Source organism: Salmo trutta, chromosome 14 (assembly GCF_901001165.1).
Source record: "Salmo trutta chromosome 14, fSalTru1.1, whole genome shotgun sequence".
Taxonomy (NCBI): domain Eukaryota; kingdom Metazoa; phylum Chordata; class Actinopteri; order Salmoniformes; family Salmonidae; genus Salmo; species Salmo trutta.
Genome location: NC_042970.1, coordinates 71,183,100 through 71,206,080, shown reverse-complemented (window position 1 = coordinate 71,206,080; position 22,981 = coordinate 71,183,100). Strand labels below are relative to the sequence as shown.

Below are 22,981 nucleotides of genomic sequence, written 5' to 3'. Positions count from 1 at the left end.
GTTTCTGTAAAATTCTGATTTAGCAGAAATCCATAACGATGTATCATATCAGTTGAAAAACGACAATGGTAAGCATAAAGAACAGTGAGTGGATGAGAGACCGAGATGGGGACTTCCTTGTTGGCTCGAAAGCATCGAACTTTTAATAAATTCATTCAGTATGCACACAGAACAGCATTATTTCTCAATCAAAATAAAAGTTGCAATAATAACACTTACCTGACTGGAATAAGTAGTCTAGTTGTACATTTTAGTTGTACTCAGCAATGGTCGTTATGGATGTACCGTAGAGGAGGAAACGAAAAAGAGAGCAGTGTTGCTGTGCAAGGATATCTCTTCCTATTTTAGATGCAGTTGTAGGTTGACTTATTTCCTGAGTGAGTACCCTGCCCATGTGCTGTGGCTGTGCGATACTTTCCTCTGCAATACACAGAGCAAACCGGATAGCGCACAATTCCTATACTGTTCAGATAAAAATCAGGGTCATCAGACACAACACAGCAGGGCCAAATATAGAGGTACTGTACATAGTCGCTTGTGAAAGGATTCACATTTTCAAGGTGAATTACAGAACATTTTCCAAATAATTATAATTTTTTTTAAAACACCCCAAGCCCTTTTGGCAGCTATTACAGCTGTGAATTGTTTTGAATAAGATTCTACTAACTTTAAACAACTCCTAGGGCAGCGTTTCCCAAACTAGGGGTGCACGTTTTGGGTTTTGCCCTAGCGCTACACACATGCTGCTTCAAATAATCAAAGCTTGATGATAAGTTGATTATTTGAATAAGCTGTATAATGCTAAGACAAAATCCTTGGGGTCCCCAGGACCGAGTTTGGGAAAAGCTGTCTTAGGGCAACATTTATCCATTGTTTTTGTAAAAATTGCTCGAGCTCAGTAAATTGAGTTGTAATTCATTGATGGACAGCAATATTCATACCTTGTCTCTGAAATGAAAGTCAGGACTGAGGCTGGAACACTCAACACCTCTTGGAAAAGCTATTCTGGTGTGTCTTTTGCATAGAAAATTGTGTAATTGCCCCCCTGAAAAATACAACTCTATCCCAGGGTTTTAAGAAGACTGAAGGGTGTATTCATCTAACTTTTTACCTGGGTTTTGCTCCTTTCATATTTCTTTTGATCCTGACAAACTCCCCAGCCCCTGCTGGTGGCAAGCATACACATAACATGATGCTGCCACCACAAAAATGTAAAATACAATGGCACACAGAGGCAGATCTGACTCGTTATCTCAATGTCAATGACGACAGCATGCTTTTATATGCTAGTGTCAACATAATTTTTATATACATATATTATCCGTTGACGGTGAAGTATTTGAATATGCACAAAAGGGAGAAAACAAACTAAAATACATTTTCTTTTAAATGGAGTATTCCCTCCCAAAATGTGGAAAATGTTCTATAATTATTCTTTCACTTTGGAAATGTGGAGTACATTGTGTACATTGTTAGGATTTTTTTCCTATGTAGTATAATTTTTTTAATGTTTTTTTGGCAGCAAAATCTGGAGACTTTGACTTGGCATTCACTGTAAGGTAGTATGGTTCAATTTGACACAGGTGTGACAATGAGCCTCCATTGCTTATTATGCATGCATCTACCTTGCTAATTGAATGATTGATCCTGTAATTGGCGCTGGAGAAGATGGCTGCCGTTTCATGGGCTCTTAACCAACCATGCTATTTTGTATGTTTTTTCTCGCATTTTTGTACATAATTTTGCTGCTACCGTCTCTTATGACCGAAAAGAGCTTCTGGAAATCAGAACAGCGATTACTCACCTTGAACTGGGTGAAGAATTTCTCTTTAATAAATCGGATGAGAGGGATTTACTCCAGACACGCAAACAGGCCCTCCTCCCCATCATTCGCACGAGGAAGAGACGGCAAAGATATTGCGGAAAGAGAGGTGCCTTGTGAGGATCCGCTGACGAGTGGCTAATCTGCCCTTGCCATCCGTAGTACTGGAAAATAAATTGGACAAGCTAAAAGCAGGTATATCCTACCAACGGAATATTAATAACTGTGATATCTTATGTTTCACCGAGTCGTGGCTGAACGACGACATGAATAGAAGAGTATCTCATGATAAGCTGTAGACCACACTATCTACCTAGAGAGTTTTCATCTGTATTTTTGATAACTGTCTATATACCACTACAGGCCGATGCTGGCACTAAGACCGCACTCAATGAGCTGTGTACTGCCATAAGCAAACGGGAAAACGTTCATCCAGAGGTGGCGCTCCTAGTGGCCGGGGACTTTAATGCAGGGAAACAAATCCGTTTTACCTAAATTCTATCAACATGATAAATGTGCAACCAGAGGGAAAAGAACTCTAGACCACCTTTACTTCACACACAGAGACACGTACAAAGCTCTCCCTCGCCCCCCATTTGGCAAATCTGACCATAATTCTAAATTAAAGCAGGAAGCACAAGTGACTCGGTCAATAAAAAAGTGGTCACATGAAGCAGATGCTAAGCTACAGGACTGTTTTGTTAGCACAGACTGGAATATGTTCCGGGATTCTTCCGATGGCATTGAGGAGTACACCACATCAGTCACTGGCTTCATCAATAAGTGCATCGATGACGTCGTCCCCACAGTGACTGTACGTACATACCCAAACCAGAACCGGATTACAGGCAACAGTCACACTGAGCTAAAGGGTAGAGCAGCGCCTTTCAAGGAGCGGGACTCTAACCTGGAAGTTTATAAGAAATCCGCTATGTCCTCCGATGAACCATCAAACAGGCAAAGCATCAATACAGGACTAAGATCGAATCATACTACACCGGCTCTTACGCTCATGGAATGTGGCAGGGTTTGCAAACTATCACAGACTACAAAGGGAAGCACAGCCGAGAGCTGCCCAGTGACATGAGCCTACCAGACAAGCTAAATTACTTCTATGCTCACTTCAATGCAAGTAACACTGAAACAGGCATGAGAGCACCAGCTATTCCGAACAACTGTGTGATCACACTCTCCGCAGCCGATGTGAGTAAGACCTTTAAACAGGGCAACATTCACAAAGCCGCAGGGCCAGACGGATTACCAGGACGTATACTACGAGCATGCGCTGACCAACTGGCAAGTGTCTTCACTGACATTTTCAACCTCTCCCTGTCTGAGTCTGTAATACCAACATGTTTCAAGCAGACCACCATTGTCCCTGTGCCCAAGAACACTAAGGTAACCTGCCTAAATGACTACCGACCCATAGCACTCACATCTGTAGCCATGAAGTACTTTGAAAGGCTAGTCATGGCTCACATCAACACCATTATCCCAGAAACCTTAGACCCACTCCAATTTGCATACCGCCCCGACAGATCCACAGATGATGCAATCTCTATTGCACGCCACACTGCCCTTTCACACATGGACCAAAGGAACACCTATGTGAGAATGCTATTCATTGACTACAGCTCAGTGTTCAAAACCATAGTACCCTCAAAGCTCATCACTAAGCTAAGGACACTGGGACTAAACACCTCCCTTTGCAACTGGATCGTGGACTTCCTGACGGGCCGCCCCCAGGTGGTAAGAGTAGGTAACAATACATCCGCCACGCTGATCCTTAACACTGGGGACCCTCAGGGGTGCGTGCTCAGTCCCCTCCTGTACCCTCTGTTCACTCATGACTGCACGGCCAGGCACGACTCCAACACCATCATTAAGTTTGCGGATGACACAACAGTGGTCGGTCTGATCACCAGCAACGACGAGACAGCATATAGGGAGGAGGTCATAAACCTGGTCATGTGGTGCCAGGACAACACCCTCTCCCTCAACGTGATCAAGACCAAGGAGATGATTGTGGACTACAGGAAAAGGAGGACCGAGCACGCCCCAATTCTCATCGACGGGGCTGTAGTGAGGCAGGTTGAGAGCTTCAAGTTCCTTGGTGTCCACATCACCAACAAACTAACATGGTCCAAGCACCCCAAGACAGTTGTAAAGAGGGCACGACAACCTACTCCCCCTCAGGAGATGGGTCCTCAGATCCTCAAAAGGTTCTACAGCTGCAACATCGAGAGCATCCTGACTGGTGGCATCACTGCTTGGTATGGCAACTGCTCGGTCTCCGATCGCAAGGCACTACAGAGGGTACATCACTGGGGTCAAGCTTCCTGCCATCCAGGACCTCTATACCAGGCGGTGTCAGAGGAAGGCCCTAAAAATTGTCAGACTCCAGCCACCCTAGTCATAGACTGTTCTCTCTGCTACCGCACGGCAAGCGGTACCGGAGCGCCAAATCTAGGTCCAAGAGGCTTCTAAACAGCTTCTACCCCCAAGCCATAAGATTACTAAACATCTAATCAAATGGCTACCCAGACTACTTGCATTGCCCCCCCCCCCCCCCTTTACGCTGCTGCTACTTTCTGTTATTATCTATGCATGTCACTTTAACCCACGTGTATATATTACCTCAATTACATCAACACCGGTACCCCCTGTATATAGCCTCGCTATTGTTATTTTACTGCTGCTCTTTAATTATTTGTTACTTTATTTCTTATTTATTTAGGTATTTTTCGTAACTGCATTGTTGGTTAAGGGCTTGTAAGTATGCATTTCACTGTATGGTCTACACCTATTGTATTTGGCGCATGTGACAAATACAATTTGATTTAATTTCAGTGGTTGACTGTTTCTTTAAATAGAGTCTCTTTTTTTAAGGTATGGCTGCATGGGGAAAGGTGCAGGTAAGGGGAAATTGCCGTGTGGCCTGTTGTTAGTGTTTGACTGACTAAGTTTTTAGAGAATACATTTGATGGATCGTGATTTGAAATTGAATTAAAGTTTAGGTAGTGATTACCTTGACCCTGCAGCAAAACCTGTTTTTGTTTGTATATTTCACTGTGTTATCCTGTGTACTCTCTGACCAGGCTTAAAAGATAGTCTGATGTTTTGACTAATGGTGAAGGAGAAAATAATACAACTTGTTGACTTTATTTATTCACTCAACCCAAACTTTAAGAACCTGCATGTGTGTTAGGCATAGCTCCCCATGCGTTTGTTTAAACCTGGTGTGGTGTAGGTTCAGCTAAACTTATTTCTCAACTGCCTCACAGACCTTTATATGTACTTTTGACCTTGAGCTTCATGTACATGAGGAAGCAGAGCCAACTATAGACGTATCTCAAGTAGGATACGTGCAGGAGCTCGAACAGGAGCTCAAGCAGTAGTAAATGTGAGATGCCGGTACTCGGCTCCAGTGAGCTCCTGCCCAAGTCAGGCATTGCAGATGATACAGGTATGATGATGGGAATTCGCATGACGATACTGGCATTCAGTAGATTTGTTCTTCGCATGTGTTATCACCAGTATATGTCTAGGCGCTCTTGCTTGGGCACAGATCGATGTCCGTGCGATGAGCATGCGAGCAAACCTTCTAGCTGTGGGAAAACCAGATAACTGGCTAACGTCAACATGACACGCCCACTAACCAATGAGCGGCTATCATGCATACAGAATGTGCACAGTAGAACACGTGGCTGTACCACCTGCACTACACTATTCTAAAACACAATGTTGTTCCTGCCTTATCGTCACAGTAGCTATTATGGGTGAGACGTAATGGTAGTAGCATGTTATTGTTACCATGTTTATCTCTTTAGTTAGTCAATGGATGACTCAAATCGATTTGGACTTTGGATTTTATTCATTCAAAAGCTCACATTCTTGTTTAATTTCTGAAAATGCTCCAATATGTTCCTTTCTTCCATGTTTTTGATTTTATTTTCTCTGAAATTGTTGATCGACCATCATTTAAAAAGCCGGGAAGAAGACCGTGTTCTTCCAAAGTTCTCAAGTCTGCCACATCCTTCTGTGGCGATCAGAGTAAATCCAGAGTAAACTGAACTTCGTTTGAGTAAATTCCTTTGCCGTCTGTAGAAAGATTCTACCACCGATATACATCTAAAGCTACTGGCTTGAGTAGAAGTAAAGATACTTGAATAGAAAATGATTCAAGCAAAAGGGAGTCACCCAGTAAAATACTACTACTGTTTTTGATCATACCCTCACATTAACAATGCTGTTCAAACAAAAGCTAACAATGTATGGAAAATGACTTGTGTCCCACAATAGGGGACTAAACACAAACTTTTATATGGTCCTGTGGGGTATGAACTGGTATTAGCTAGCTTTAACTGGTTTGTCCGGCTGTGCCTCATTCTCCTAGGTGCAGTTGGATGCCACATAAAGCCCAATACTATTGTATAGGTAAGACTCAACACAGGAAGGCAGGCCAGAGGATGCCTAAACCTTATGTAATATGGTGAAAGTCACGAGTGACTAAGGGTATATAAGATGACAGCAGTATACTGTATGTGTACTGGTATAACTAATTATAAAGTCATGGATTTGGTCTCTAAATAATATTGTTAAATACAGAGGTGCCAGTCACATCACTGTGATTCAAGTGGAAACAGTGATTCATTAATCTGTGAACAAATATTTCAGAGAGAATAACCCAGATCATTTGAATGGGCTGAAACTATTTTTGCATCTCAGCTGTGGTAATTTCAGCTGTGTCACTCTGGTTAGATGCTGAGAACCACCTCATCCTGCCCAGACTACTGCAAATAGATGTATCAAACCTCTTCTTTATATGAATATAGGCATATAAAGGTAGACCCAAAAAAACGCATTTCACAGACCGACATATAGTAGAATAAAAATACAATAAATATTAGTTGCTCTAGTTTGAGGTGGTTGTCACCTCTTCTTGAAAGTCCTGAGTCATTACTGTTTTATGGCAGACTGAAGTCTGCAAAGCAGTAGCCGTAGCCCAAGTGTTTTCTAGGGCCGGTAACATGTTTACTTTTAGGACAATGGAGAGGGGGAGATGGGAAACCTGTTACATCAGTACAACAGAAAGGAGTGCAGGTGCCTTCACAGGGAGGGGCCTAGCTGATGACAGATGACGTGACCTTGCCTTTGCTTTCTACCATTCTACATCCACATAGACTGTTCTTGAAGGGTTGAGTGAGCATCAGAATCAACAATATTCGAAAAGTACCTGGAGAACTATTTGCCATACATTTTCAGCCTTATCATCATTTGAGCTCATTGATCTTGAACTTGATTTAATCAAAGACTGCATGCTAGAAAGAGGAGTGATAGTATACCAAGAGGTTTGGCAAAGCTGGAGTGTATCAAGAGAAGTTGAAGAAATATTTGTGAACGTCCATTTGTTGCCTTATCATCATTTGAGATTATTTCATCACCTGCATACTTGGAAGAGGAGAAAAGCCTATTGTGACGTAAGTAGGCCTTTTTTTCAGTTACTGAGATTACTGATTTCTCACTGTCTATTTTGTTGAGTCTTCTTCAGACACGTAAATAATTTATGGCTTGCTGGAAAGAAACTAAACATTGATTTACCAGTTGTTCAATAAAAATAAGTCATTCTTGACTGATTTGTGAGCTCTTCAGACACTCATTCCATTGATGTTTCATTATAAAGCAGTGGGAGATTGATTCAGTTGTTTAGTCAGTACTGCTTGTAAACATCTTCATTTACTTCTTTGTCTACATTTTATGAGTTGCAAATTTATACAGACACAGAGCTACAAGATTTCTCCCACATCATATGACTGAGTGCCTTTCACATTTTGGGCCCCGTCACATTCTTTGTTGTTGACTTCTAACATCTGCCTCCATGCTTTCCCACAGATTTGAACACTTCAGAGGCACCACTACCAAATTGATTTCAAACAACTGGATCCATCTTTTTCTACAGATCTCAGTACATTTTAAAAAGGCACCGCCAGCAGACCATTCAAGATGGATAAGTTCCGTATGATGTTCCAGTTCCTCCAATCCAACCAGGAGTCCTTTATGAATGGCATCTGTGGTATCATGGCCCTAGCTAGCGCCCAGCTCTACTCAGCCTTCGAGTTTAGCTGCCCTTGTATCCCGGAGTACAACTACGCCTATGGGATTGGACTGTTGGTTATCCCACCTATATGGTTCTTCCTACTAGGGTTCGTGTTGAATAACAATGTTTCGATGTTAGCCGAGGAGTGGAAAAGACCGACAGGGAAGAGGGTGAAGGATCCGACGATCCTTCGTTACATGTTCGTGTCGATCACGCAGCGGTCCTTGATCGCGCCCATGGTGTGGATATCTGTGACTCTTATGGACGGGAAGAGCTTCCTGTGTGCGTTCAGCGTCAACTTGGACATTCGTCAGTTTGGGAATTCTACCCTGATTGAGGTAATGACGGAAGTGGAGATTGTTAAATTGTTAGCGAAGATTCCATGCAAGAATATCTTTGATCAGCCCGAGGTGATATCGAGAGAAGCGGCATCGAGATATATCAAGTGTATATCCCAGGTAAGTTGTCGTTGGTAGTTTCCATATTCGCCTAGTTCACATTTAGGTGCAGACAATCTCTTTCAAAATAACTGTTGTGTTATATCCATTGTACATCAGTTGTCCAACCTAAGTGTGAACCGGGCCATTGGTTCAAAGCAAGTTTGTTGTAGTGGTAAAGCAAGGTCTTTGTTTACGTATTATCATCATATGTTTCCCTGTAGGCGTTTGGCTGGGTATTCCTGCTGCTGATGACCTTAGCAGCCTTCATGATACGAGCCATCCGACCCTGCTTCACCCAAGCTGCCTTCCTCAAGACCAAATACTGGTCTCACTACGTCGACATCGAACGCAAGCTCTTTGACGAGACGTGCAAGGAGCACGCCAAGACCTTCGCCAAGGTCTGCATCCAGCAGTACTTCGAGAGCATCAGCGGCGATATGCGCAGCTTCCACAAGCACCGGTCAAGCAAAGACGATAGCGACGACGATGATGATGACAAGAAGAAGAGCGACGAGGACAAGCTTCTCGGGATCCGCGACCAGGACGATATGAATAAAGTTCTGTGGAATTGGCACACGTGTAAGCCGCCTCTGGCCCTGAGGAAGGAACATCCGGATGGAGAATCCCATGAAGGGCTCATACCAAATGGAGATGTCAGTGGAGGGCCAAATGGATATGCTAACCGTCACGCTCCCGATTTGCCTAAGAGGGAATGGGCGGTATACTACAGCAAAGTTTGAACATTTCAAAAGAGGAAAAAGCACCATTCACTGTGGCATGGATATTAAGCACTGATTGACTATTTAGACTGGTAAGACTGATTGTCCTTTAAGATTTAGACTGTGGTTTAAATATAAAGTGAAGTCCTTTTTGTGGTGTGATCATTTATAATAATTCATATTTTGATGGGGGGCTTAGTTGGAAATGTTTTCTAGCATCCAACATCAAACACTCACACAATTGTGTTATTCCTTGGTTTCAGGATGGTTAACTGTATTTTTTTGTTAGAGTACCCAAAAGGGGGAACCTTACTTGAGTTTTTGTACATAATGTGTCAGAAATGTCATGATGATGTAGTCTGTCTGTTGTTATTACTGCTATGTGTAGACTTTTGAAAAATTCTTTATCAATTAAACCAAACATGAAATAGCTCCTTGTAGAATCTCGATGAAATGTTTCCTTTAGCCTCTCGCTACTATGGTAGCCTAAATTCATAACTTTTTTACTCATCTTAGCTTACATAAAAAGCATAATTCTGAGATCAACCCCCCCCCCCCCAAAAAAAATGTGTTTGTAAGATTTGATTTAGTTTTCCTACCAGGAAATACAGTGGAAGTCAGAAGTTTATATACACCTTAGCCAAATACATTTAAACTCAGTTGTCACAATTCCTGACATTTAATCCCAGTAAAAATTCCCTGTCTTAGCTCAGTTAGGATCACCACTTTATTTTAATAATGTGAAATGTCAGAATAATAGTAGAGAGAAAGATTTTTCAGCTTTTATTTCTTTCATCACATTCCCAGTTGGTCAGAAGTTTAAATACACTCATTTTATTTGGTAGCATTGCCTTAAAATTGTTTAACTTTGGTCAAACATTTTGGGTAGTCTTCCACAAGCTTCCCACAATAAGTTGGGTGAATTTTGGCCCATTCCTCCTGACAGAGCTGGTGGAACTGAGTTAGGGTTGTAGGCCTCCTTGCTCGCACACTTTCAGTTCTGCCCACAAATTTTCTATAGGATTGAGGTCAGGGCTTTGTGATGGCCACTCCAATACCTTGACTATGTTGTCCTTAAGCCATTTTGCCACAACTTTGGAAGTATGCTTGGGGTCAATGTCCATTTGGAAGACCCATTTGCGACCAAGCTTTAACTTCCTGACTGACGCCTTGAGATGTTGCTTCAATATATCCACATCATTTTCCTTCCTCATGAGGCCATCTATTTTGTGAAGTGCACGAGTCCCTCCTGCAGCAAAGCACCCCCACAACATGATGCTGCCACCCCCGTGCTTCACGGTTGGGATGGTGTTCTTTGGCTTGCAACCATCCCCCTTTTTCCTCCAAACATAACGATGGTCATTATGACCAAACAGTTCTAATTTTGTTTCATCAGACCAGAGGACATTTCTCCAGAAAGTACGATCTTTGTCCCCATGTGCAGTTGCAAACCGTAGTCTGGCTTTTTTTATGGCAGTTTTGGAGCAGTGGCTTCTTCCTTGCAGACCGGCCTTTTAGGTTATGTTGATATAGGACTCGTTTTACTGTGGATATAGATACTTTTGTACCTGTTTCCTCCAGCATCTTCGCAAGGTCCTTTGCTGTGGTTCAGTGATTGATTTGCACTTTTCGCACCAAAGTACGTTAATCTCTAGGAGACAGAACTCGTCTCCTTCCTGAGCGGTATGATGGTTGTGTGGTCCAATGGTATTTATACTTGCGTACTATTGTTTGTACAGACGAACGTGGTACCTTCAGGCGTTTGAAAATTGCTCCCAAGGATGAACCAGACTTGTGGTGGTCCACAATTGTTTTTCTGAGGTCTTGGCTGATTTCTTTTGATTTTCCCATGATGTCAAGCAAAGAGGCACTGAGTTTGAAGGTAGGCCTTGAAGTACATCCACAGGTACACCTCCAATTGACTAAAATGATGACAATTAGCATATCAGAAGCTTCTAAATCTATGACATCATTTTCTGGATTTTCCCAAGCTGTTTAAAGGCACAGTCAACTTAGTGTATGTATACTTATAACCCACTGGAATTGCCATACAGTGAATTGTAAGTGAAATAATCTGTCTGTAGCAATTGTTGGAAAAGTTACTTGTGTCGTGCACAAAGTAGATGTCCTAACCGACTTGCCAAAACTATAGTTTGTTTACAAGAAATTTGTGGAGTGGTTGAAAAACGAGTTTTAATGACTCCAACCTAAGTGTATGTAAACTTCTGACTTCAACTGTATGCATGCAGCATTGGTGTGATCAACTTGGCTCTGAGAGGTTCCACAACAAAGATATGTAATTCCAATGAGCCTTTGAGTCAGAATTATGCTGGTGCGCCTCATGCTTGTGGAATCAACTTTTGTCTTCCTTAAAAGCATTGTTGTTTCTTTGCTAAACCCTTTGTAGAATACCAAACAAGAGATCAGAATGCCCTGAATGCTGGCTTAAAAGCTACCATGAGTAGTGCTGTTTGTATTAGTGGCATTTTGCAAACAATCAATGATTTAAACTTCCTTTCATACTATAATGCTGACCGATAGTGTTCGATAGTTGTTCTGGAATGTTCTTTGGCACACTCAAAATTAACTTTTATTGATTGAGTGTCACAATTCTGTCAAACAGAATTTACAAATTGAAGAACATCTGTCAACTGTAACCCAGATACTAAAACATCAGCATACTGTATGTAATTTCATATGGTATTTACAGTTGTGACTCAATTAACACTTATCAGAATTCCAAGCCTTCTCTCAACCATGACAAGTGTCCTCATGACCTGATATTCCATCTCACTCAGTCATTGCATGCAAACTGGATACACACACACACACACACACACACACACAGCCATAACAATTTACATGATGGGATAGAAACAAGGTCAGGATTTGCATCTCTGTCTCTCGTTTCATCCTATCCCCAAGCTTTCAGGAAAAGTGCTTTTTAATCAGTCAGGTAGCCTTTTGGCAATCAATATTTACTTCACTTTATCTGTCATAAAGCTTTTAAAATAACATTTCTTAAAGCGCCATTTATTTATTTCTTTACATATGCATGGCGATCGATTACCTTTATCCTCATGCATCAGTGAGTTGTTGACGGTTTGACAAAACCATAACCATAGCATACCACTAGAGGGTAGAAAAACTACAAATACCAAATCTAACCTCCCAAAGCTGCTTGTCAACACCATTGAGGTATAAAAGAATGATCAACACCCTGCTCATTTTTAAATCACAGGACACCAGATACAAGCATTTCGCTACACCCACAATAACATCTGCTAAACACGTGTATGTGACCAATGAAATTTGATTTGAGGATGTTAATGGAGCCTAGGGCATCCTTATAAATCAAAAACGTCCATATCGACTGAACATCTTCATCTTGTTTTGTACTACACTCTCGTGGAAGCGTTGAACAGAATAGCTGATTTGGTTCTGGGAGCAGAGATTCATCTTGGACCGACAGACAATACAGCTGTGCTCTGGATAATGATGATGTCATAATTATAGGATGATGAGAATGTAATGAATCCCCCGGATCCCACGGAAGCCTCCACTTCCTCCTCATAGCAGCTCGTCCCAGATCAGTTTGGGCTGTATAGCCAACTGGTACGACCATAGGGGTTAGCTATAGAGCAGATCTGGGAACAGGGTATCCTCCCACACACTGGTCATTTTCATTTGTAAGAAAACAACAGTTTCTCATTAGATAGGTTCAGGGAGTCACTCCCTCCCTGGTATGCTATGGGAAAGCAGGGTATCGTCGGACAGGGCCACAGTGTCCCCCGATGTGCGGGGGAGCTAGGGTCAGTCTGTCCTATCTGGTGTATTTCTCCTGTCTTATCTGGTGTTCTGTGTGATCTTAAGTATGCTTCCTGGAATTCTCCCATCTCTCTCTCTCTCTTCCTCTCCCCTTCCGGAGGACCTAATCCCTAGGACCGGACCATGCCTCAGCACTACCTGGCCTGAGGACTCCTGGCTGTCCCCTCCCTAGTCCACCTGGTCATGTTGCTGATCCAGTTTCTGCTGTTCTGCTTGAGGCTATGGAACTCTGACCTGTTCAGCGGACCTGGTACCTTATCCCGGATCTGCTGTTTTGACCATCTCTCTCTCTATACTGCACCTGCTGTCTCGACCTCTGAATGCTCAGCTATGAAAAGCCAACTGACATTTACTCCTGAGATGTTGACCTGTTGCACCCTCTATAACCACTGTGAATATTATTTGACGATGCTGGTCATCTATTAAACTTTTACAACATCTTGAAGAACAATCTGGCTATAATGGCCATGTACTCTTATAATCTCCACCTGGCACAGCCAGAAGAAGACTGGTCACCCCTCAGAGCCTGGTTTCCCTCTAGGTTCCTGCCTTTCTAGTGAGTTTTTCCTAGCCACCGGGCTTCTACATCTGAATTGCTTGCTCTTTGGGGTTTTAAGCTGGGTTTCTGTATAATCACTTTGTGACATCTGCTGATGTAAAAAGGGTTTTCTAGAAAAAAAATATGACAGAAAAACACATGATTTCACGTGTTTTTGGAACACTGCATGTGATCACGTTTTCACGTGTAGTTCCATGTTGTCACGTTATCACATTAACTTCAGATAAGATCACATGATAACATGAAAACGTGTTTTTGGAATACCTCATGTGAAATTCATCTGTTTTTTTCCCCATAAGGGCTGTTTTAGTCTGTTTTCTTCAGTTTGGTGCCAAATGAACATGGCCCAGGGAACCTTCACATGTGAAATTCATTTGTTTTTTTCCCCATAAGGGCTGTTTTAGTCTGTTTTCTTCTGTTTGGTGCCTAATGAACATGGCCCAGGGAACCAGGGCGCCAGGAAAGCATATATCCTCCTTCCTAGCTCAAATCAGCCCAAATCCTGCAGCTGTTGTCTCTGAGGCCTGCTGGTCTGGCAGGACTGACGTGTGGGGGTGGAAGGATGGATATCTCTGGCCATCTTTCGCTCTCTAGTATTTGTCTTTCTTTCTGCTTTCTCTTGATCTCTCTTTCTCTGTATTTCCCTCTCTCTCTCCCTCCAACCCTGCTCCTGTCTCTCAACCAACATGATAGCAACACGTTTATATATAGACTATAGATCAAGAGAAACAAAACTGGAAAATAATCAGGGCTTTGACTGACAGAGCTAGCTTCCCAATCCCCCTATATGCGTTGGCTGTGGTAGCCATGTTGGTTTTGTTGTTTTGACTAAAAGGGCTGGCTGCTGGCCTTCCCCTCACCCTGCCTGGCTTTGCATTGCTAGGTTGCAACGTGCATATATCACATAATTAATGAGAGACTGGGTTGTTGTCTGGACAGCAGCAGTGCACATGTCACTGACCGGGCCCTCCTCGTCTTTCCTGCAAGACTCCAACACAGAGGGAGAAACACACACCCCTCACACCGTATCCAGACGTCTCATTCGTCAATGTCTAGCCCCCCTGCCTACTCTCCTGCCTATGCCAGTTTTCATCTCTCCCAGGGAGAGAGGGAGAGAGACAGGGATTGGAGGACGGAGGGAGAAGGGGAGGGCCCAAAGGAGAGGGAGAGGGAGGAGGGAAACGAGAGTTGCGAGGCAAAGGACTGGTCACATGACCAACAGCCAGAGCTCTGTTTACAAACCAAAGCGAGAGAGAGAGAGAGAGAGACTCTTGTATTGAATTGAGAGAGGCAGACACATAGGAACAGCAGCAGCAATAGCAGAAGCAGCAGAGGAGGATCGAGGCAGATTTCTAGACCACCATTATGGATTGAGACGGAGAGGGAACCCTGCCATCATGACCAGGCCAGCTGGAGGTGGGAGACTGTCTTTGTCTCAACATTCTTCTCAATCGAAACAGCAGATGGTTAGAGGGAGAGTAGGAACTTCCCCCTCCTAAATACACACACACACACACACACACACACACACACACACACACACACACACACACACACACACACACACACACACACACACACACACACACACACACACACACACTAGCAAAATATCCCAGCTAGAAGACTGTTCTTTGTTTGTGTTTTGGGGGAATCGTGTTTTTCCTGCTGTGAAGAGTACGTTCTACCCCCCTAGTAGATCAGAGCACTGAAGGAGTAGAGGAAGAGGAGGAGAAGAGAGGGCAGACAGAGGGGATAAGGCTTGTGAAAATCCCTCTGTTCAGAAGGATTTGGAGGGGGACAAAGCAGGGACTAATACCTCCCACACTGGAATAAGAGCAGGGACTAATACCTCCCATACTGGAATAAGAGCAGGGACTAATACCTCCCACACTGGAATAAGAGCAGGGACTAATACCTCCCATACTGGAATAAGAGCAGGGACTAATACCTCCCACACTGGAATAAGAGCAGGGACTAATACCTCCCACACTGGAATAAGAGCAGGGACTAATACCTCCCATACTGGAATAAGAGCAGGGACTAATACCTCCCACACTGGAATAAGAGCAGGGACTAATACCTCCCATACTGGAATAAGAGCAGGGACTAATACCTCCCACACTGGAATAAGAGCAGGGACTAATACCTCCCACACTGGAATAAGAGCAGGGACTCTGTCGTTTGGAATGGTTTTCTGTCACTGTGATGAACTGGATTGTTGTTGTTTACCAGATTGCAATTTATGGGGCTTATTGGGAGGAAAGGAAATGTGTGTTGTTTTGCTCAGTGTTGAGAGCAGATTTCACCACTTCAACAGTGGACATTGACATGAGGTAAGAGCCATGTGACTAAACTGATTTCTTCGTCTCTCTCAGACAGTCATCACTTGGACGTCATCGTCAATGTTGAGAGAGGAGAAGGAGCACACAGGAGGACTGCAGCACTCCCAATCCCACATCTCCCAATCCTAACCCTCGGGAGCTAATCCAGATTTGGGAATGTCGCGCATGGATTGCTGAGTGGACAAAACCGCACAGCCAGAATCTGCACAATCTTCTCGATTTCTAATCATCTTCATGGTTTTGTTTTTGGACGATCCACCACAACCTCAAACCACCCCACTGACTCGTTTGTCTTCTTTTAGCCCCAGTTTAGAGACTGATTTTGGGCTTCCGGGCGTCGGGGTAACCTGGTAGTTTGGCCCTCACACAGGTCCAGCCTTCTCCTGACAGGGCCTGGATTTACTGCTGCAGTCCTGGGAGTCAGATTTCATGCAATCATTCCAATGGTGTAACGGTAAGTGTTTTTCCTCAACCTTCTGCCAAGTCAATGTAATGCAGTCCGTAGCTTACACAGCCTGTGTGTTCCACTATAACTCTCCCCTCTCCCTTCAACTCTTTACTTACTGCTAACAGGGTTTCTGTAATTGATATGCTTGAGAAATGAGAAATGACGAAATTGCATGTCGGTTCAGTTGAGTTTATCGAAAGGGTGAAACAGCACTCAGAATAATTCCATTTTCCAGGGTCATGTTTAGTTAGTTATGTATAGGCTACATAGCAACCATCATGTAACTAACAGTACTACTAGAGGTTGTTTAACTATTCAATACCTAGCTGGTCTCTGCATATGGTCCATTCTACATCTGAGAAAATAAACTGTCTATGTAACCACGTTTCAATTCTAACCCCCCCCCCCACTCCCATTCCCCCCTCCCTTTACCCCAATGTCAAACGAATGACCCCATACCCCCCACTGTGCTCAAGCTGTACCCGTTCTATCACTCCAAATGAAGTGACACGGCCATGGCTGTTAAAACAGACTGGCAAAGTGAGGGGGGGTAAGGGGGCATCTCGTCCGTGGTGAGGCAAATTCACAAGAACAGAACACATGGGGCATATGGGTGGAAGTGGTGCTTCCTGGTTACCATTGTCTTGCCAAATGGTGCCTCAGTCCCTAGAGTGTTGTGTGTCTGTTCATGAAAAGGCTAGCTAAAGCCCCCAACCAACCCCCACCCATGACACACACACACACACACACACACACAGCCCACAGGCCAGCCACCTAGTCTGTGAAGGGGAGTCTGTGGAACAGATGGCGTACCGACGGAAGTGGAGCCACCGTACTCCATGTTGGTTTAGTTCACTGCCAATTACGTGCCTCGGCTCCAGTCAGAGCAGAGCAATACAGAGCAGTATGGGTGGGATGAGAGCCAAATACCAGGCAGTCACTTCCCCCTCCCTCCTCACCAAATATTGACCTTGTCGTTTGAATTGTCAATACAAGGCTTTCTAACACGCATCCCTAGATAGTAAAACACATGTCGGTGGCTCTTGTGTCCTACATGGAGGATATAATGGAGATGTATTGTCTAAGGGAGGAATACCACAAAATAAGCGATGTCGATATAACAAGAGCCCTATATTTAGATTGAAATATATTAGTCCATATATAAATATGTCTCTAGTTATAACACCTACATGAGAAGTGAATCAGCGAGATCATCTGTGTTCCATTTTAGTGTCTCTCTCTCCTGTTTTAAAAGGTGTGTAAACAAGAAGCTGTGAGCCGTTTGCATGTGGGGATATATCCCAGGCTCCTCTGTTCTGAGAGGGGAAAACATATGAGTATTTATAACACTTTCATTATATGGTGAGGTAAGCTGTGACATGTTTTCGTTCGAAGTCCCTCTATTGTTTTGACAACCTCTTTCATGACAACAAGCTGTGTGCAAATATTTATCTTTTTCTCAGGATGCCTGTGGTTTAGGTCTCCAGCACTTTGAGAAGTACTGTGGACTTAGCAAGATGGATACCACTTACCACCTGCCGCTCAATGTCTACGTGATAGTGCTGGGCATCGGCCTGTTCGTCTTCATGCTCAGCCTCATCTTCTGCTGCTACCTCTTCAGGTATGTAGGGTCATCACTAGCTGGAACAGCCACAAAGTGATAAACCCTGCCTATTTCTACAATTGAACATCTGAATTTAAACCTAACCCTAACATTAACCACACTGCTAACCTTATGCCTAACCTTAAATTAAGACCAAAAAGCTAGTTTTTGTGCTCATACATTTTTACGATATAGTGAATTTTGACTCTGTGGCTGTGCCACCTATTGGAAACCGTAGGGGGAAGGACCTAAACAAAGATGGCTGCTGGCTAGTTGCCATTGCAATCAGGATATTAACATGTAGACTTATCCACATGGAGGCTTCACTTATTATGCTTCAAGAGCCTTTATTTAATTACGTATTATCACATTATGGGCCTATGATATTATTTATAAACAGTGCCAGTCAAAAATTTTGACACATACTCATTACAGGGTTTTTCTTTATTTTTACTATTTTCTACATTGTAGAATAATAGTGAAGACATCAAAACTATGAAATAACACATATGGAATCATGTAGTAACCAATATAGTGTTAAACAAATCAAAATATATTTTATATGTGAGATTCTTCAAAGTAGCCACCCTTTGCGTTGATGACAGCTTTGCACACTCTTGGCATTCTCTCGACCAGCTTCATGAAGTAGTCACCTGGAATGCATTTCAATTAACAGTTGTGCCTTGTCAAAAGTTAATTTGTGGAATTTCTTTCCATCTTAATGCGTTTGAGACAATCAGTTGTGTTGTGACAAGGTAGCGGTGGTATACAGAAGAGAGCCCTATTTGGTAAAAGACCAAGTCCATATTATGGCAAGAACAGCTCAAATAAGCAAAGAGGAACGACAGTCCATCATTACTTTACGACATGAAGGTCAGTCAATCTGGGAAAATTAAGAACTTTGAAAGTTTCTTCAAGTGCAGTCGCAAAAACCATCAAGTGCTATGATGAAACTGGCTCTCATGAGGACCACCACAGGAAAGGAAGACGCAGAGTTACCTCTGCTGCAGAGGAAAAGTTCATTACAGTTACCAGTCTCAGATTGCAGCCCAAATAAATGCTTCACAGAGTTCAAGTAACAGACACATCTCAACATGAACTGTTCAGAGGAGACTGCATGAATCAGGCCTTCATGGTCGAATTGCTGCAAAGAAACCACTACTAAAGGACATTGTTAGGGTTGAACTGGCTATTTGTTTGCATAACCTATATAATATACCAGGGAAGCTATGCTACAATATTAAGTATATAAACTACGGATAAGTCAACTGCTGAAGACAAGAACTACACCCGGCAACAGGAAGTGCGTCACGAGGATGGGACCAGCCTGCATGCCAGCGATAGGATGAGTAAGTTTAAACCACGCTCATCCTCGCTCTGACAGGCCAGCATTGAGCGGGAACTATCTCTGTCAGAGTATATAAGGGAGAACAAAAGGATGTGTCGTTCTCTTCGCTGTCTTGCCCTGCATGGTGTTATAGTGAGACCGTATATACGAACAACATATTTACCATTCAAGTGTTTGCAATAATTAAAGAACAAAGAAATCATGAGATACTCTTTGCTAAATAATTTGTTCTAATACCAGATTCGAATTGACGTGACCCGATAACACCAATAAGAAGAAGAGACTTGCTTGGGCCAAGAAACATGAGCAATGGACATTAGACTGATGGAAATCTGACCTTTGGTCTGATGAGTCCAAATTTGAGAGTTTTGGTTCCAACTGCTGTCTTGTTGTGAGACGCAGAGTAGGTGAACGGATGATCTCCACATGTGTGGTTTCCACTGTGAAGCATGGAAGAGGAGGTGTGATGTTGTGGGGGTGCTTTGCTGGTGACACTGTCAGTGATTTATTTAGAATTAAAGGCACACTTAACCAGCATGGCTACCACAGCATTCTGCAGCGATATGCCATCCCATCTGGTCTGTGCTTAGTGGGACAATCATTTGTTTTTCAACAGGACAATGACCCAACACACCTCCAGGCGTTTTAAGGGCTATTTGACCAAGAAGGAGAGTGATTGAGTGCTGCATCAGATGACCTGTTCTCCACAATCACCTGACCTCAACCAAATTGAGATGGTTTGGGATGTGTTGGACTGCATAGTGAAGGAAAAGCAGCCAACAAGTTGTCAGCATATGTGGGTACTCCTTCAAGATTGTTGGAAAAGCATTCCAGGTGAAGCTGGTTGAGAGAATGCCAATATTGTGCAAAGCTCACATAAAGGCAAAGGGTGGATACTTTGAAGAATCTCAAATATAAAATATTTGATTTGTTTAACACTTTTTTGGTTACTACATGATTCCATATGTGTTATTTCATAGTTTTGATGTCTTCACTATTATTCTACAATGTAGAAAATAGTAAAAATAAAGAAAAACCCTTGAATGAGTATGTTTTTAAACTTTTGACTGCTACTGTATATTACATTATGTTGATATATTACACTGTTAATGCATCAGTCGTTATATTCTACATTTTAACAAAGCACCATACAATGTAAGCAATAAATACCAAGTCCGACATACAGTGCCTGTCTAGGTCAAGGGGTGTGAATACTTTGAGGGCACTGTATAAGATAGGCCATTGGAATACCCTGCATTTTAAAGTGATGCTACAGCGGTTTTGTATAATTGTGCCCAACTGTGTACTACGTCATCCATTTCGTGTACGTTATTCCCCCCCCCCCCCCCCCCAATAAGAAATGTTATGAATTCCAATTCGCACAATATGTTTCAAATTTGTAAGTGCTTAAGTTCCCGGACTCCATCTTTAAACACGACCATTTTGTATTTGTCTCTTTGTAGGTTGAAACAGCAAGGGACGAGGGAGCAGTTCAGCTACAATGAGGTAGGCCTATCACTACACGAGCACATGTAGCACTGGGGTCAGACCAGGGTTCAACTACTTCTACAGTATTTCACACTGTCTGTTGTGGTCAGCGTGTGTTGAAACACAACGCCCACTACTGTTTATAGTTAACCCTGGATATAGCTCACTCTAACACATGTACAAACTGCTTTTTTGATTCTTTTTCGTTCTCGATAGGTGGTTCTTAAAGGGGCGGGCAAGAAGCTGAGTCTTCTAGGTGTAAGTCCTGTTATTCTGTGTGACGTTTTTATTTCAATGCAGATTGTTTGGATAATAATGTAACATTTTCTGAACCATTTCTGTGTGGCTCGTGTTAGCTACTTGGGAAACCCCCGTGGCGATGCAATGCCTTTGATTTAACCTGGTGTTGAGCGTTTGAATGGGAACTCAGATGTATTTAACTCAGGGCGGGTTGACTCAATCATTTTTCTTGTAGATGTAGTCACACGCACACACACTAACACAATTTTTTCTTCTTGCCCTTAAAGCAAACGTGTGCAGTATGTTTGGAAGAGTTTCGGACCAGAGATGAGCTAGCCGTGTGTCCGTGTTCGCACGCATTTCACAAGAAGTGAGTTAACCATCAGACTCTCCTTATAGACAAAACTTACAAAATGTCAACATAATGAAATTCAAGAGGCAGCTGAAACTAACATGATTACACCATAAATCCTTCTGGTTCCATCCTCGAAGTTAACATACTTGTCAGATCAATGATTGGCTCACAGAAGAAAGGAAAAGGAATGAAGGACAGACAGAATAAATGAAGGATGCATCTCTATAATATTTGAACAGGTTATGCACTTTTGAGGAAACCTCAGTCTGTTTTGTGTGTCCCATCCAGGTGCCTGCTGAAGTGGCTGGAGATCCGCAGCGTGTGCCCCATGTGTAACAAGCCCATCCTCAGGCTCCACCCAGACCCCACACAGGGAACTGAGGGGCCCCAGGACCCAGAGGAGGTGTGAAGGACCCACAGGGGCCACCACGACCGCCATACGCACCTGTACACATTTACACGGAATTGATGGTCATTTTATGGACATCACACAGAGTCGATTGTATTCTTAAAGTGGCTTCCATGGTGTTAGTCTTTGACTGAGCATTGATCAATATGGCTGGGGTTTGGGTACTGTATATGGATGTTGATTACACCCGTCCAGGCCTTTCAGATCGTCATGAAAGTCAACGATGTCCGAGGGGCAGGGCGCAAGAGAGTGTTTCAGGATCGGGCCCTACTAGTTTAGCAATGGAACCTAAAAACAAAATGATAACCCTAACCTTGAGGGATGTGGTGTTTGGCCCTACTAGATTAGCAGTGGAGCTTCATAAAGCTGTTGTCTGTCCTCCCCCTTTAGATCAGTGAGAATGAGTAAAGGCTGTACGGACACTCCTGACCCGAATATTCATTTTGCAGGTCAGCAGCGTACTAATAGTATCTCCAGTGAGAATGAGAGGAAAGTGACATAGGAACGGGAGCCACTTTAGAATACCGAGTTGTCCCCCAGTCATTGGACGATACCTGGTACAGCCAATCACAAACGACACGTCAGGCATTCTGAGAAGGTCATTGGTCGAGTATCAGGATTGATGTAAATGGATACCTCTCATACCTCAGGGGTGTTACAATACAAGCCAGCACAAACATGCCATTCAATACCATGTGCCACACACAGAACATGTCCAATACTGCCAACTCCAACCTAGGTAACACTATACTGAGGTAGTCAAAACATTGGTCACGTTCCAGGCCGACTACATTGCAGTCGCGCTACACACAGCAACAAATGGTTCTGCGCCACGTCATCGACTGAGCATATGCGGTTAGCTGACATGTTAAACACTTATCCAGGCGTGGAGATCTGGCAAGCGACTGCAATGTAGTCGGGCTGGAACACGGCCAAAGGCTGCAATCCCAAAACCAGTCCAATACCAACATCACAGCAGCTCTCTGATGTACAGAACTATATATCCAGGAGTGCATCTGAAATGGCACCCTATTCCTTACACAGTGCACTACCTTTGACCAGAACCCTATGCAGGCCCTGGTCAAAAGTAGTGTACTATATAGGGAATAGGGTGCCATTTCTGACACAAACCAGGTCCATAACCTCGAAGACTGATAGACAGCTAGTCTTGCCTGTATGTACGTAACGTTGTGACCCCCCCCCCCATCTTGTAATTTTGTATCGTTTGTTGCTTTTAAATAAAATATGTTTCCTCTCTGTGGTGCATCTTCTGTAAATGA

At 43.2% G+C, this 22,981-nt stretch overlaps 2 protein-coding genes across 3 annotated transcripts; both read left to right on the top strand.

Annotated features, from left to right (window-relative positions):
• Positions 1-7,717: 7,717 nt before the first annotated feature.
• On the top strand, positions 7,718-9,508 carry LOC115147256 (calcium homeostasis modulator protein 1-like). Its single transcript, XM_029689399.1, has 2 exons — positions 7,718-8,377; positions 8,581-9,508. The coding sequence occupies exons 1-2, from the start codon at positions 7,826-7,828 to the stop codon at positions 9,097-9,099; spliced, it is 1,071 nt and encodes a 356-aa protein (XP_029545259.1). The 5' UTR covers positions 7,718-7,825; the 3' UTR covers positions 9,100-9,508.
• A 5,202-nt stretch (positions 9,509-14,710) lies between these two features.
• Positions 14,711-22,958, top strand: LOC115147253 (RING finger protein 122). Of its 2 annotated transcripts, none has more exons than XM_029689397.1 (7): positions 14,711-14,881; positions 15,848-16,264; positions 17,722-17,879; positions 20,673-20,715; positions 20,914-20,955; positions 21,225-21,307; positions 21,581-22,958. In XM_029689397.1, exons 3-7 carry the CDS (start codon positions 17,776-17,778, stop codon positions 21,699-21,701), a joined length of 393 nt encoding a protein of 130 aa, XP_029545257.1. In that variant the 5' UTR covers positions 14,711-14,881; positions 15,848-16,264; positions 17,722-17,775; the 3' UTR covers positions 21,702-22,958. The 2 variants fall into 2 exon arrangements, with proteins under 2 accessions (XP_029545257.1, XP_029545256.1); XM_029689396.1 differs by having other exon boundaries at positions 15,844-16,264.
• The last annotated feature ends 23 nt before the right edge of the window (positions 22,959-22,981 follow it).